The sequence below is a fragment of the Chiloscyllium punctatum genome, chromosome 17 (genome assembly GCF_047496795.1).
Source record: "Chiloscyllium punctatum isolate Juve2018m chromosome 17, sChiPun1.3, whole genome shotgun sequence".
Classification (NCBI taxonomy): Eukaryota; Metazoa; Chordata; class Chondrichthyes; order Orectolobiformes; family Hemiscylliidae; genus Chiloscyllium; species Chiloscyllium punctatum.
Genome location: NC_092755.1, coordinates 73,487,523 through 73,504,115, shown reverse-complemented (window position 1 = coordinate 73,504,115; position 16,593 = coordinate 73,487,523). Strand labels below are relative to the sequence as shown.

The following is a 16,593-nucleotide window of genomic DNA, read 5'->3' as shown; positions in this document are numbered from 1 at the left end:
TAGTGCAAGTTAGGATATGGGTAGCAAAGTTTTGGTTGACTTAAGGTGTATGTCAGGTGGAAGATGGGTGACCAGACAAGAAAATATTGTAATCAAGTCTAGATATAACCAAGGAATGGATGAGCTCAGCTCAGTAGATCACTGAGCTGGAAGCAGAGATATTATAGAGATGAAAGTGTGCAGTGTTGGTGGTGGAGTTGATTTTTTTTTGCCAGAAACTTGGCTCAGTCAGGTAGAAAACAGGAGTGGTTGTGAGCTCTGATAATATGCCTGCTATCAGACTCAAAGACTCATTAGTCCCAGAAATAATTGTGCTGCTCATAAAGCTGTTCCTGTACAGCTACAACACTGGCATCTACCCAACAATGTGGATTGTTGCCTTGGGCATGTGCTGTACACAAAAAGTACAAATGCAATTAGGGGACCAATTATTGCTCCATTAGTCTACTTTTAAACATCAGCAACGTGACAAAAGGTGCCATTTACTATGACATAGCACTTTATTCAGCAATAATCTGTTCATTGATAGTCTGGGTTCCTCCAGGACCGCTCTACTTCAAACTTCATTAGTCTTTGTTCAGATAATAGAAGAACTGAGTTCAAGTGGTGAAGTAAAGGTGACTGCCCTTGATATTAAGGAAGCATTTGACCAATGTGGTATCGAGCAAAAGTGTCCTAAATCCAATCACCCATGGTTGTTTTACCTATGACCTTCCCACCATCGTAAGGCCAGAGGTAGGAATGTTGATGCTTGGACTGTCATTCACAGCTCCATTAAATAAGAGTTTGCATACATTTAGGCTTCAGTTGACAAGTTGCAAGCAACATTGTACCTTACAAGTGCTAGACAATGATCGTCTTCAACCAGAGCAAATCTAACCAATCTCCCTTTGATGTTCAATGGCATTATCATTGCTGAATCCCATTTTGAGATTACCATTGTTCAGAAACTTAATTTAATGCACCAAAATAAATACATTAGGAGGTCAGAGGTTGTGAATTCTGCAGAAGTAGCGTGCCTCCTAAGTCTCAAACTCAACATCTACAAGGTACAAGTCAGGAATGTGATGGTTACTGCAAAGTTTTCTGGACATATGCAGCTGCAATAACACTCAAGAAGCTCTATACTCTCTAAGACAATTCAATCTGCTTGGTCAGCACCATTTAGGCCACTTTAAACAGTCACTCCCTCCATAACTTGGTATACTGTTACAAGATGCACTGATGCAATTTGCAAAGGTCTGTCAACAGCATCTTCCAAAGCTGTGACATCTACCATCTAGGTGGACAAGGGCACCAGGCATGTGGGATCATCATAATTAGTAAGTTTATCTCAAAGCCACACAACATCCTGACTTGAAGTTATATTGCTGTTCCTTCACTGTTACTTGATCAAAATCCTGTACTTCCACCTTGAACAGCACTGAGGGTATACCTACACTACATGGACAATTGTGGTACAAGAATGCAACTCATCACCACCATCTCAAAGGCTACAAATGCTGACCGATCCAGAAACTCTTTTATTCCATAAAAGAAAACTTTGAGAAAAGTTGGAAATGGTCTGTTTGAGGAGCAGAAAGTGGCGAGAGTGCAGGATGGCATTAGTTGTTAAAGCAAAGTATATAAAGCATGCACATAAGTCTTGATTTTAATTTGGAGGAGATTTCTGCTCATACAACACTTTGCATTATGTTTTATGTTTGTATGAAAAATCTGAGGTAAAGGATCAAGAGGGTTGATAGTGAGGTTGGGGTAAACGTTGTCTGCATACCTGTGGAACCTGACATGTTTCCAGCTGGGATTTGAGAGGTGCTGGAAAAGCACAGCCGGTCAGGCAACATTCGAGGAGCAGGAAAATCAGCGTTTTGGGCAAAAGCCCAAACGTCGATTTTTCCTGCTCCTCGGATGCTGCCTAACCTGCTGTGCTTTTCCAGGACCACTCTAATCTTGACTGTAAACATTAGCATCTGCAGTACCCACTTCTGCCATGTTTTCAGATGAGGTCAGCAAGGCTTCACGTAGGTATGAAATTGGAGAGAGCTAAGGATAGACACCTGGGAGTTCCAAAAGTAGTAGAAAGAGAGAACTGCAGGTAGTTCTCTGGCCACCACTGAATTGATAGAAATAGAAACTGAAAATGGAAGAACCACCCAGATGGGTGTTGGTGGAGAGGTGTTGGAAAAGGATACCGTGTTCGACTGTGTCAAAAACTGCAGCCAGGCCAAGAAAGATGAAATGGGCTCGTCTACCATTGTCACAATTACTTAGAATGTCATTTCTGATTTTAATAAGGGCTTTCTGTGGCAAGGATAGAACCTCAATTAAGCGACTCAGAATATTCATTTTCTTCAGTACCTTAGATGCATCGTATCTAGTCCTCATGTCTCAACAACTTTTAAGGATAGACAGCCTATCTAAGACTTATCTATTTTAAATCCTTCTACTGTATCCATTGCTGTTGCCTGAGTAGCATCATCTTCCTTGGTAAAGACAAATGTTAAATATTCACTTAAAACCAAACCTACTCCCCCTGCTTCAATTGCGCCAGTCCCCTATTTAGTGCCTTCCAAGAGTATTCCTCTTGAATGTCCTTTTTCAATTTATAAGCCTTAAAATGGCTTTGGGATTCCCCTTTTTTAAGCTGCTGTCATTATTTTTTTCATATTGTCTGTTTGCTTCTCTTATTTGCTTTTCACTTCCCCTCTGAACATTTATATACTTAATTTGTTGCAATCAAATTATCCAGATGACACCTATTATTAACTAATAATCTTGCTGCAGCTCATAACTTCTTACCAAAAATAATAAATCTTACTAATACTAACAAATTCAACAAGTACTTAATACACCTTACTCATAGTAATGATCCTTACTTTAAAGAAGGATTTAGACCTATTTGCTGCTCACTCGTTATTTGCTAATACTTAATATTTTTAATGTTTAAACTCAGTCTCTAAGCAACAATACTCACCAGCCATTTACCCATCTGTTCTCCTGTTAAATCACACCTTGATTTTTCTTTCTGACGTGGGTTCTTTCTAAATTTAAAAATGCATTTTATTATAATGATGTGGATCTTGACAATGAGAGTAAAGGGAATGATGCACCAAACATTTCAGGTAGACAATAATCTTGATGATGTGTAAATTTAAGAAAATATTGCATGCTACGGTTTAGATAAGGAATCTGCTTAATTTTTAGTTTATGCAGTGTTTTTGAAGCAAAAACATCACTCACTAAAATTGATGGTACTCTAATTGAAAATATCTTTGTACAGCAGTTTTTCAATCTTCTCATTGCTGAGTGCTATGCTTTGATACTGCAGACTAGAGGTAAACTGAGGATTGAGCTTAAGTGGAATCTTTGTTCCTTCATTGACGTTAAGAATGGGGAGCATAACCAGGCATCCTTTGGTGGTGATACTGAACTTCCTGATGATGCTGTCAATTTATTTATTTGCTAAGTATTAGCTGTCCACAGGAATCCAATCAGGAGAATTGAATGCCACTCTATAACTGACGCAGAAAACTAACCGCTTAACGTTGTTAAAATCTTCCACACAAATTTTTGTAATAGTTTAAATGAATTTCATTAAATTAATGATTTTGGGGTAATTACACCCCAGCAGATAATTGTATATCTGATTTGACCCACAGTACTCCGAATTGGAGAACCAGATGTCTCATTTCAATTAACCAATTATTCCTATGATGGATCTTTATAATTCTTTACAATACAATGTCCCACACATTATTTAGAAAATTTGTCTATTATTCACTTGTCAAACATGGAATGAAAATTCCTTTAATCCAAGTCTGATTTTATTTCTCTTCAGGTTATTGCAGACATGCGAGAGAAACGATATGAAGATGAGGGGATTGGAAGTAGCTACATGTTCAGGGTTGACCATGATTCCATTATTGATGCCACAAAGTGTGGCAATTTTGCCAGATTTATCAACCATAGCTGCAATGTAAGTACATGTGTTTGTCAGATGTGTTCAAGTGTTCAACTTTTAACATGTAAGTGAAGCTAGTATTATTTTGACTTCAACATTTAGAAAGCTAGAAATGTAGGAATGGATCGGCCATTTGGCCACATTGGGCCTGTTCATGATTCAGCTAGATTAATGCTAATTTGGTTTAGTCTGAGCTCCATTTTCCCATGTGCACCCATTATCCTTGACTACCCTGGTATATCAAAAATCTAACTAACTTAGCCTCCACTGCCTTGTATGGGAGGGATTTCTATGCACGATTGACCTCATGAGAGAAAAGATTCTCCTCTTCTTTGCCTTTAAATGGGCTGACCTCTTAATTTTAAACTGTGTCCACTGGTCTTAGCCTCCCCAACAAAAACTCTTCATGGTATCCACCCTATCTAGTTCCTTCAAGATCTTATGTTTCCCTAAGATCTCCTCTCATTCTTCTAAACTCCAGTGAATGTAGGCCTAACTTGCTTGTTCTTTCTTCCTAAAGTAAACCCTTTCTTCCAGGAGTGAGTAAAGTGAATGTTCTCTGAATTGAGTCGAAAGCAAATATGTCTCTTTTTCAAATAAGGACATCCAGACTGTACATACTACTCTGTATGTGGTCTTGCCAATGTCTACAGCTAAAGTAAAACTTCCCTAGCATTCCATTCAAATTTCTATTTACTTCCTGCATCCTAACCTTTCGATTCACATACCAGGAATTCTAGATTTCTATGTACAGCTGAGTCATGCAATTTAAATAGTAATTTAAATATCTCATTTAAATAGTATATTGCTCTTCTGTTCCCCTGATAAAATAACAAATTCACATTTACCCATGATCTCATCTATCTCACTTAACCTGTCTATATCCCTTTGTAAACTCTTTACCTCTTCTTGACAATTTACTTTCTACCCTATCTTGATGTCAGTTTTAACTGATATACGATCAGTTCCTTCACACGAATTTAGGTGTATAGTATATAATCTAGAAGCTGTATCAAACATTCAGTTATTGGATAATAGTAAACCCTGCCAAACTTGGAAAAATAAAGTCCTAGAAATACTGACTAGGCTTTGGTTTGGTGACTTTATAATGGTAGTTATCACATTATGAATTTTTTGAGGCATTAATAGATTGGCACATTGCATTTGTTGCTAATGTTGGAGCAACACAAGTAGTTGCATTTCTCAAAAGCCACCTACAATATTCTACAGAAATACAATTCACAGGTCTAATGTGCCTAACTGTAACTTGCCTTCTGAGAAACAAGAACATTTTATTTACTTGAGATGCCATACAACGAAATTACCTCTTTAAGTCTGAGTTCAGGTTTAAATTTTAATTGAGCCAGAGGCTTGTACCACACATCAGGAATGAACTAAGATTATTCTTACACTTGAATGTTTAACAGGGCAATGATTTTTGTGAATGTTTGATGTGTTGTCTTCATTTTGGTAGAATAGTGTTGGGAGTCCTTTTAAAGAAATACACCTACTAAAACTAGAAATATCTAAAATCTACATTCTTGGCATGGAAAGAAATCGTTGAATCTTGATCACAAAGCTATAGTATTGTTCTTTCTAACTATGAATTTCTTTTTTCTTAAAACAGCCTAATTGCTACGCTAAAGTTATCACGGTGGAGTCACAAAAGAAGATAGTGATTTACTCCAAACAGCAAATAAATGTGAATGAGGAGATTACATATGACTACAAATTCCCCATTGAAGATGTGAAAATTCCATGTCTGTGTGGTGCAGAACACTGTAGAGGAACCCTTAATTAAAAGGGTCTGGTCTAAGGTGCTCCATTTGAGAGCAGTAACCTAGATGTGGTTGCACTTGCCAAACCAACAATTCGCACTTCTGCTGAACCTAAAGCTAAAATGCACATAAGTGTTGGGACTGCATTTAGGATTCAGGTGCTCTTCCTCTGGAAAGAAAGGTGTTTACCACTTTATGTCACAGTAAACTAGTACAGTACTAGTTTTTCCTCCCAGGTTCCATACAGTGGAGCAGGGTCCCCACTCTTCTTTCTGCCTAAGTGAATGCTGCTACCTTTTCTTTTGAGTTCTTTTATACATTAAGGAAAGAGAAAATGCGAAGAAATGATCATTTAATACTTGATAAGGTTTATGGTCAGAATATATTTCTACGCAAGTAAATAAAGTAGTTGATGGGAATTTATGGCCTCGGCATTAGCATCTTGTATATCTAGTCTAAGTTTGGTGCTTTTTTAATGCTTTATTTCCCTAATTTTCTTTTACATATTTTAATTGTAACAAGTGTTTGCAAATTGTAGATATGCTGGCTTAGCAAATTTTTATTTTTGTGCTAATGCACTAGGGTTTGGCCGATGGAGGCTTTGTGCACTATTCGCTTACAGACTTGCACGTGACTATTGGTAATCACCTTCTCTGTATAAAGTTCCAGGGTTTTTTTGTGCTCTAGTGGTTATCCATAGCCAGGAGAGCTCTCTTCCTGTTGTTTATATTGTACAAAATAATTTCTAGCTACAGGAAAAAAAACAAAAAAAAACTTTCTAACCTCTGACAGAATTTTCACAACAAATTTCATTTATAATTTTTGTGAAGTTTTCAGGGATCATTTCAAACATGTAAACATTTAAAAAGAAAGGTTTTTTGAGCTCAATTTTCATTGTGTACATAAGCGCACCCGGGTTTCTCCTCTCCGAACATTGTTTCTTGTAGAAACATATCCTTTCAAATAAAAAGAATTTTGCTGGTTCCTTTGTACTTCAAAAGCTTGTAAATAATTTATTAAGAAAGTGAATATTGTAATTTGGGTTGTTGAAATACAACTCTGACTAGAGGAGGCAAATTAAAAAAAATGTTTAACAATGAGCTGGTAGCAATTTTTCAGCTTGTGTCAAGCTTTGTATCATGTAAATTCTGTATAAATATTACCTCTATCAATTACTTAGATTTATTGGAAGCATTAAGGAATACAGTAAAAATGTTAAAAGGTCAGACTTTTTCATCTCTGATACCTACTGTGCAAATTGTATTTATTTGGAGGAAGAAAGGAGTGTACAGAAATTAGAAAAAAATGGCATCCCTTGTATGTGTGTTAGCCAAGCATAAACTGGATATCAAAGTTTTTTTTTCCCTCCTTAATATCCACTGTAATATTTTTTCTCAAAAACACTGTAAGGGACACTCGGTACCTAATAAAGGGTTATTATTTTAAAACTAGCTCATTTGCTTGTTTTTTTCCTAATGTTGTACAGATGCTGTTATTTTAACCCTTTCACTCATAGATACCAGTTTACTAGATTTTATTCTATTGTTTCCTGGGCTATATATTCTCATAAACCAACCTATGTACAGTAACTCTCTGATCACTGTATTTAATCAAACTGGCACAAATAAGTTATAATTTCTCATTGAAATCATTACTCAAAAATATATTTATTCATAAACCTATGATGTTTCTGTAGATTTTGTCACTTTTATCAGTCTTTTAACACTTGACCGAATTCAGTTCCTTCATCACTTTGGGAACAAGTTATCCGAATTTTGGTTGTAACTAGGAAGAGGTGTGTGAAAGGGTTAAACCTGAAAGTGTTTGGATGTCTTTTTCTCTGTGGAAAGCAGGGTGTGGGGGGACCCAGTGAATTTCAGAGGGGTCTAGGTGTGTTAAGGTTTGAAAGAACAATAAATACACCTGTTAGCTCTAGGGTTTTATTTTATTACGGTTTCTGCTTTGGTGTTGTAGGGATTACTTTTGTGCTTGCAAATTTCCAGATGGAATCAAATGAATTTAAAGAGTGTTTTGTTTTGTGCATTTAGAAACTGTGCTAAGTGTCTCATTTTGATGAAAGTGAAACTGTTCTGTGGTTGTGTTTTACTTGTAAATATCTCTTCATATTTTTGTGAATTCATTACTATGTAACAATGTATGATAGTACCTTTTATAAAGCAATCCATAAATATACTGACCTTTTCTTACAGATAAACTGAATGTTGTCATTTATTCTGGAAACGTTATTTTCTATACAGTTACCAGATTAAACACTTAAACTGGTTTACTGTTTCTAACATATAACAAAATTGAACCTTGTTGGCTTTTTTTCTAGCTGTAGCAAAGACAGTTTGCAAATCCAAATGGCTGAAGATGTATTAACATTCATTAATTAAAATTCAGGGAACCATTTTCACCTTTTGAGATCTCAGGATGGAATCCATGTAATGACATAATTTCCAGAAAAAATTGTTATTATTTTGATGCTTTTAAAATAACATCACATACTGCAGGGTTTGACAGAAACATTTGACCATTTCAGAACTATAAAGCTTGAAATTAAAATGAAAATAATTTATAAATTGATCCTACAAGGCAAGACTGTTCAAATTTCACTATTGGACGTAAAGTACTGAATTCCAACTCAATGTTATTCCATATGCTGCTTAATCTTCTCTCCATTCTACATGCTCTGTTGGGAGACTTTTAAATTTACTTTTTTGCTTAGCTAACATCTGAGAAATATTTCTTTTTCGTTCTAATGTTATTGGAATTCAAATAGAATTTGTTTTGAAAATGAATCTCTTTTCAATCAATGCTGTTATTGCATCTTTAGTTTTGATTTGGAGTCTTCATGATAACAAGTGTAGATGTTAATTTTCATAACCTCTGGATTTTCAATAATTGTCTCTCAGCCTATGAATTGCTATATTGTGCAGATAACAAATGTGGGCATAGCAACCTCCCATGACCAACAATGATTTAAATGACCAGATCTTTTGTGTTTTTGGTGGAGTTGATTGATGGGTACGTGTTGGCCAGAACACTAGGAGATCATCCTCCCATTTGAATAGTGCCAAAGAATCCTATTCACGTGAATATAAAACATCTCACATTTGTGAGACAGCACCTCAGCTTAAATTTAACACTTGTCTCCTTCCATGAATGTGCAATTTTCAAACTCAAAATTCAATATTTTTTAAGACTGAGTGCATGCAGTTGCTGGGTAAGAGAGTCTAATTTTTTAATTCTGTAAGATCTGATTTATAGTTTGGTTGGCATTCAATTGTAATCTCCAGTATAAATTCTATTGTTGCAAGCCTTAAACAAAGACTTTAACAAGGCTTTCAGAGAAAAAGCAACTGAATTAACTCAGCTGAAACTGGATCCCTGTTAAATGAGTCTGAGACCCTTTGTCTTAGATTCATAGATAACCTAGCCAAGTCAGTGTGACTTACCATAGAGTGCCAGAATTAAGTGATTAAGGGAGTTGACAGTAGGAAAGGAGGGAGGTGTTCTATTGCTTTTTTTCCTAATCTTTTTCCGCCTCAGAAATTGATTGTTACTCTACTAAAGGAGAAGTTGATTAAATGCTGAGTATCTAGTGAAAAAAGTATATTTTATCACTAAGATTCAACATAGTATCACAATTCTGATAAAATTAATAAAATGTATTTTTAAAAATGAGTAAATATAAAATAATAAATTAGTTCCCAAGACCACATTTAAGGATGGCATGCCAAGTGTGTGTCATAGTTGCAGCATCTGGAAATCCCTGGATACTAGCGAGTTTTAAGATTTGTAGCTCAGGTTGAGGAAACTGGATGTAGGTTTGCTCACTGAGCTGGAAGATTCATGTTCCAGCTCAGCAAGCAAACCTTCATCTAGTTTGGTCCACAGCAAACATGCCTGTGGCAAATATTTGAAGTTCGAGCAGTTCCGCCTTTTTGAGCTGGAGGATGAATTACAAGAAATGGTGACTTATAAAGAAGAGGAACAGTGATCTGGATTCTCTGTTCAAGTGAGCAGTAACATCTCCTTGGGTTGAGTTGCTGATTTGGTCAGTGTTCAAAGTTCAATAGAGTGTTAGTGTGTGTCTCATTCACAGTGACACAAAATGCTCGAGCCTTAGCCTTTGCAATTGTGTGACAGGATTGAGGTTCTTGCAGTTAACCTGGATGAGAGTGAGGGCTGCAGAATGAATGATCACAGCACTGTGATACAGGATGCCATTCAAGACTTGAGAGTAACCTAGTGATCGTAGGAGGCAGCGTGGCGAGGGAAATTGCAGAGAATGTTGTCAGCAAAGTGTGAGAAAGTGAGAGTTAAGGTCGCTGTGTTATATGTCTGGTGATGGAGGCATCTGCTCAGGGCTGGAAAGGAACTTGCCTTGGGTGTGGGAAATCTAGAAGAAAGTGAAGACTGCAGATGCTGGAAAGTCAGAGTTGAAAAGGGTGGTACTGGAAAATAACAGCGGGTCAGGCATAAGCCCTTCGTCAGGAATGTGGAAGGGGAATGAAAGATAAGTAGGAGGGTGGGGCTGGGGAGATGAACTGTGAGCACAAAGGAATAAGTAATATCCAGTAGCTTTTTGGTTAGCAAGTTTTGAGAAGATTTTTACCTCTGGTTGAACTACATCCACAATCCAGTAGCTATTACAGGGACATTACTGCAGAAGACATGAATTAGAACTTGGATCTTGAAGGATACAGGACATTTTGGGAATGACAGGAAAGCGGGAGAAGGTTGAGGGGTATGGTATCTCAATATAGTGTGATAACCTAATTTCAGGAAGCCAAATGTGGAAACAGTTCATGTAAAATGGATGAATACAAGAAATCTTGCAGCTGTACAGACCTTTACAGGGGAACCGTGATTATCTGAACAACATGGGTGAGAAGTATTTTGTTTGGATAATTGAATATTTAGATAATACAGTTTAGCCAAGCATCTGGACCTTGCAATCTTATTCGGATAATCAAAAATTTGGATAATCTATGTTCGGATAGTCGAGCTTCCTCTGTAGTTAGGCAACATTTGGAATACTGGGTACCGTTCTGGTTGTAAAAATGTTTATCAGGATGGTGCCTGGTTTGGAAGCTATTAGCTATGAGGTGAAATTGGACAAACTTGGTTTGTTTTTCACTTGAATACCAAAGTCTGATGTTGTGATGGAAGTTTACAAAATTATGAGGCATGGATAAAATGGATGGTATGAGTCTTTTTCCCAGGATAGAAAAGTGTCATTTAGTAGTGGTCATAGGCTCTAGATAAAGGGTGGGAGGGAGAGTTTAAAGGAAATGTGAGAGGCAAGTTTTATTTTCACATAGTCATACAGATGTACAGCACGGAAACAGATTCTTTGGTCCAACTTGTCCATGCCAACCAGATATCCCAACCCAATCTAGTCCCACCTGCCAGCACCTGGCCCATATCCCTCCAAACCCTTCCTCTTCTTATATCTATCCAGATGCCCTTTAAATATTGCCCTCCACACTCTACTCCCACACACATATTCGTACTCTTACACAGACCCTCTCCCACGTACAAACTGTCACATGCACACTCATATATACACCCACACACTTAAATACATACACATTCTCTCAAATACTCACTCTCTCACCCACCCCTCCACACACACATACACACACTCACCCTCTCACACACTAGGAGAAATTATGTCATTCAAGACTCTTTTCTGTCAAAAATAAAATCGGACCTCAGCTTTAAACATAGATTCAAAGTGGGACCTAAAGTATCATCTGTTGTATATTTGTCCCTGGATGATTAAAGGTTTTATCAAAGACTTGAAAGGAATCTGGATTTTGTATTTTTATCAGCAGCCTACCTCCTAACCAATTAAAGGATTCAACAAGGGCTACTGGTTTTAAAGTTGTTAACGTTTTGCGTATAAATACTGTGTCTTATACCTCTCTCTCATACCACATCTAAGGAAGGAGCTCAGCTCTGAAGCCTTGCAATTTCAAATAAACCTATTCGATTATAATCTGATGTCATTTGACTTCAAGTCATATAGATGTACAGTACGGAAACAAACTCTGCAGTCCAACTCGTCCATGCCGATCAGACATCCTAACCTAATCTAGTTCCATTTGCCAGCACTTGGCCTGTATCCCACCAACCAACCCCACTGCCCCGTGGCCCAACATTTCAACTCCCCCTCCCACTCAGCCGAGGACATGCAGGTCCTAGGCCTCCTCCACTGCTACTCACTCACCATCTGACGGCTGGAGGAAGAACGCCTCATCTTCCGCTTCGAAACACTTCAACCCCAGGGCATCAATATGGACTTCACCAGTTTCCTCTTCCCCTCCCCCACCTCACCCTAGTTCCAAATTTCTAGCTCAGTACCATCCCCATGACCTGTCCTACCTGACAATCTCCCTTCCCACCTATCTGCTCCACCCTCCCCTCAGACCTATCACCTCCATCCCCACCCCCATTCACCTATTGTACTCTTTGCTACCTTCTCCCCAGCCCCACCACCCCCCATTTATCTCTCCACCCTGAAGGCTCCTTGCTTCCATTCCTAATGAAGGGCTTTGCCTGAAATGTCTATTTTCCTGCTCCTCTGATGCAACCTGATCTCCTGTGCTTTTCCAGCACCACCCTAATCTAGACTCTGGTTTCCAGGATCTGCAGTCCTCATTTTTGCCATATCCTTCTAAACCTTTGCTATTCATATGCTGTAATTGTACCAGTCTCCTCCACTTCCTCTGACAGCTCATTCCATACACAGACCACCCTCTATGGAAAAGGTTGCTCCTTCGGTTCCTTTTATATCTTTCCTCTCTCATCCTCAACCTAAGCCCTCTAGTTCTGGACTCCCCCACTCCAGGGAAAAGACTTTGTCTATTTATCCTATCCATGCCCCTCATGATTTTATAAACCTCTATAAAATCACATCTCAGCCTCCAGTGCTCCAGAGAAAACAGGCCCAGCCTATTCAGCCTCTCCATATAGCTCAAATCCTCCAACTCTGGCAACATCCCTGCAAATATTTTCAGAACTCTTTCAACTTTCACGACATCCTTTTGATAAGAAGGAGACCAGAATTGCATGCAGTATTCCAAAAATGGCCTAACCAATGTCCTGTACAGCTGCAACATGACCTCCCAAATCCTATACTCAATGTTCTGACCAATGAAAGAAAGCATACCAAATGCCTTCACTATCTTATCTACCTATAATTCTACTTTCAAGGTACTATGGACCTGCCCTCCAAGGTCTCTTTGTTCAGTAAAACTCCCCAGGGTCTTACCATTAAGTGGATAAGTCCTGCTCTGATTTGCTTTCCCAAAATGCAGCACCTCGCATTTATCTAAATTAAATTCCATTGGCCACTCCTCAGCCCATTGGTCCATCTGATCGAGATCCCGAGGTAACCCTCTTTGTTGTCCACCACAGCTCCAATTTTGGTGACATCTGCAAATTTGCTAACTTTGTTCACATCCAAATTATTTATATAAATCATGAAAAGCAGTGGGCCCAACACAGAGTTCTAGGGTACACTGGATCAGGTCAAGATATCCAGCACCACATCCTCTGTAACCTGGACATTTTTCAAGATGTCACTGTCTATTTCCCCACATTCTATAGCTTCCATGTCATTCTCTACAGTAAACACTGATGCAAAATACTCATTTAGTATCTCCCCCATCTCCTGCAGATCCACACAGAATGCCTTGCTGATCTTTGAGGGGACCTATTCTCTCCCTGATTATGGGCAGATGTTTGCAGGTAAAGGGATGATACCAGATGGGCGGCACGGTGGCACAGTGGTTAGCACTGCTGCCTCACAGCGCCAGAGACCCAGGTTCAATTCCCGCCTCAGGCGACTGACTGTGTGGAGTTTGCACGTTCTCCCCGTGTCTGCGTGGGTTTCCTCCGGGTGCTCCGGTTTCCTCCCACAGTCCAAAGATGTGCAGGTCAGGTGAATTGGCCATGCTAAATTGCCCGTAGTGTTAGGTAAGGGGTAGATGTAGATGTAGGGGTATGGGTGGGTTGCGCTTCGGCGGGGCGGTGTGGACTTGTTGGGCCGAAGGGCCTGTTTCCACACTGTAAGTAATCTAATCTAATCTCCCTAGTTACCCTTTTGACCTTAATGTATTTGTAAAATCCCTTTGGATTCTCCTTAACCATGTTTGCCAAAACTATCTCATGTCACCTTTTTTCCCTCCTGATTTCCCTCTTAAGTATACTCATACTGCCTTTATACTCGAAGGATTCACTCGATCTATCCTGTCTATACCTGACATATGCTTCCTTCTTTTTCTTAACCAAAACCCCAATTTCTTTAGTCATCCAGCATTCCCTACACCTACCAGCCTTTCCTTTCACCCTAACAGGAATATACTTTCTCTAGATTCTCGTTATCTCATTTCTGAAGGCTTCCCATTTTCCAGCCATCCCTTTACCTGCAAACATCTGCCCTTAATCAGTTGAAAGTTCTTGCCTAATACCGTCAAGATTAGCCTTCCTCCAATTTAGAACTTCAACTTTTACATCTGGTCTATCCTTTTCAATCACTATTTTAAAACTAATAGAATTATGGTCGCTAGCCCCAAAGTGCTCTCCCATTGACACCTCAGTCGCCTGCCCTGCCTTATTTATAGAGTCATACAGATGTACAGCATGGAAACAGACCCTTTGGTCCAACCTGTCCCCCCAATCTAGTCCCACCTGCCAGCACCCGGCCCATATCCCTCCAAACCCTTCCTATTCATATACCCATCCAAATGCCTCTTAAATGTTGCAATTGTACCAGCCTCCACCACTTCCTCTGGCAGCTCATTCCATACACGTACCACTCTCTGTGTGAAAAGGTTGCCTCTTAGGTCTCTTTTATATCTTTCCCCTCACCCTAAACCTATGCCCTCTAGTTCTGGACTCCCCCACCCCAGGGAAAAGACTTTATCTATTTATACTTAAGAGGGAAATCAGGAGGGCAAAAAAGGGACATGAGATAGCTTTGGCAAATAGAATTAAGGAGAATCCAAAGGGTTTTTACAAATATATTAAAGACAAAAAGGTAACTAGGGGGAAGAACATTTCGCTGCTCGTTGGATGCTGCCTGAACTGCTGTGACCTTTGAGGGCCCTATTCTCCCTAGTTACCCTTTTTTCTTTAATATGTTTGTAAAAACCCTTTGGATTCTCCTTAATTCTATTTGCCAAAGCTATGTCATGTCCCCTTTTTGTCCTCCTGATTTCCCTCTTAAGTATACTCCTACTTCCTTTATACTCTTCTAAGGATTCACTCGATCTATCCTGTCTATACCTGACATATGCTTCCTTCTTTTTCTGAACCAAACCCTCAATTTCTTTAGTCATCCAGCATTCCCTATACCTACCAGACTTCCCTTTCACCCTGACAGGAATATACTCTCTCTGGATTCTTGTTATCTCATTTCTGAAGGCTTCCCATTTTCCAGCCGTCCCTTTACCTGCGAACATCTGCTTCCAATCAGCTTTCGAAAGTTCTTGCCTAATTCCGTCAAAATTGGCCTTTCTCCAATTTAGAACTTCAACTTTTAGATCTGGGCTATCCTTTTCCATCACTATATTAAAACGAATAGAATTATGGTCGCTGGCCCCAAAGTGCTCCCTCACTGACACCTCAGTCACCTGCCCTGCTTTATTTCCCAAGAGTAGGTCAAGTTTTGCACCTTCTCTAGTAGGTACATCCACATACTGAATCAGAAAATTGTCCTGTACACACTTAAGAAATTCCTCTCCATCTAAACCTTTAACACTATGGCAGTCCCAGTCAATGTTTGGAAAGTTAAAATCCCCTACCATAACCACCCTATTATTCTTACAGATAGCTGAGATCTCCTTACAAGTTTGTTTCTCAATTTCCCTCTGACTATTAGGGGGTCTATAATACAATCCCAATACGGCGTTCATCCCTTTCTTATTTTTCAGTTCCACCCAAATAACTTCCCTGGATGTATTTCCGGGAATATTTCCCAAGAGTAGGTCAGGTTTTGCACCTTATCTAATAGGTACATCCACACACTGAATCATAAAATTTTCATTCACACTTAACAAATTGCTCTCCATCTAAACCCTGAATATTATGGCAGTTCCAGTCTGTATTTGGAAAGATAAAATCCCCTATCATAACCACACTATTATTCTTACAGATAACTGAAATCTCCTTACAAATTTGTTTCTCCATTTCCTGCTGACCATTAGAGGATCTATAATACAATCCCAATAAGGTGATCATCCCTTTCTTATTTCTCAGTTCAACCCAAATAACTTCCCTGAATGTATTTCCAGGAATACTCTCCCTCAGCACAGCTGTAACGCTATCCCTGATCAAAAACGCCACTACCCCTCCTCTCTTGCACCCCCCTTTCTATCCTTCCTCTTGCATTTGTATCCTGGAACATTAAGCTGCCAGTCCTGTCCATCCCTGAGCCACATCTCTGTAATTGCTATGATATCCTAGTCCCATGTCCCTAACCATGTCCTGAGTTCATCTGCCTTCCCTGTTAGGCCTCTTGCATTTAAGTAAATGCAGTTTAATTTTTCAATCCTACCTTGTTCGCTGCTTTGTTCCTGCCTGCCCTGTCTGTTTGACTTGCTCCTTTCCCAACTGTACCAGTCTCAGATTGATCTCTTTCCTCACTATTTCCTTGGGTCCCACCACCTTACTAGTTTAAATCCTCCCGAGCAGCTCTAGCAAATGTCCCTGCCAGTATATTAATCCCTTTCCAATTCAGGTGCAATCCATCCTTCTTGTACAGGCAACTTCTAGCCCAGAAGAGATTCCAATTACCCAAAAATGTGTGAACCCTTGTCCCCTCATGCATTCATCTGG

General features: G+C 39.1%; 1 protein-coding gene across 3 annotated transcripts in view; it reads left to right on the top strand.

The window, feature by feature from the left end:
* Positions 1-7,932, top strand: part of setd1ba (SET domain containing 1B, histone lysine methyltransferase a) — a 137,638-nt gene extending 129,706 nt beyond the window's left edge. For all 3 annotated transcript variants that reach the window (XM_072587452.1, XM_072587451.1, XM_072587453.1), the window contains 2 exons: positions 3,839-3,976; positions 5,589-7,932. In XM_072587452.1, the coding sequence (XP_072443553.1) occupies positions 3,839-3,976; positions 5,589-5,762 (312 nt within the window). In that variant the 3' untranslated portion in view covers positions 5,763-7,932. The remainder of the gene's footprint in view (positions 1-3,838; positions 3,977-5,588) is intronic.
* The last annotated feature ends 8,661 nt before the right edge of the window (positions 7,933-16,593 follow it).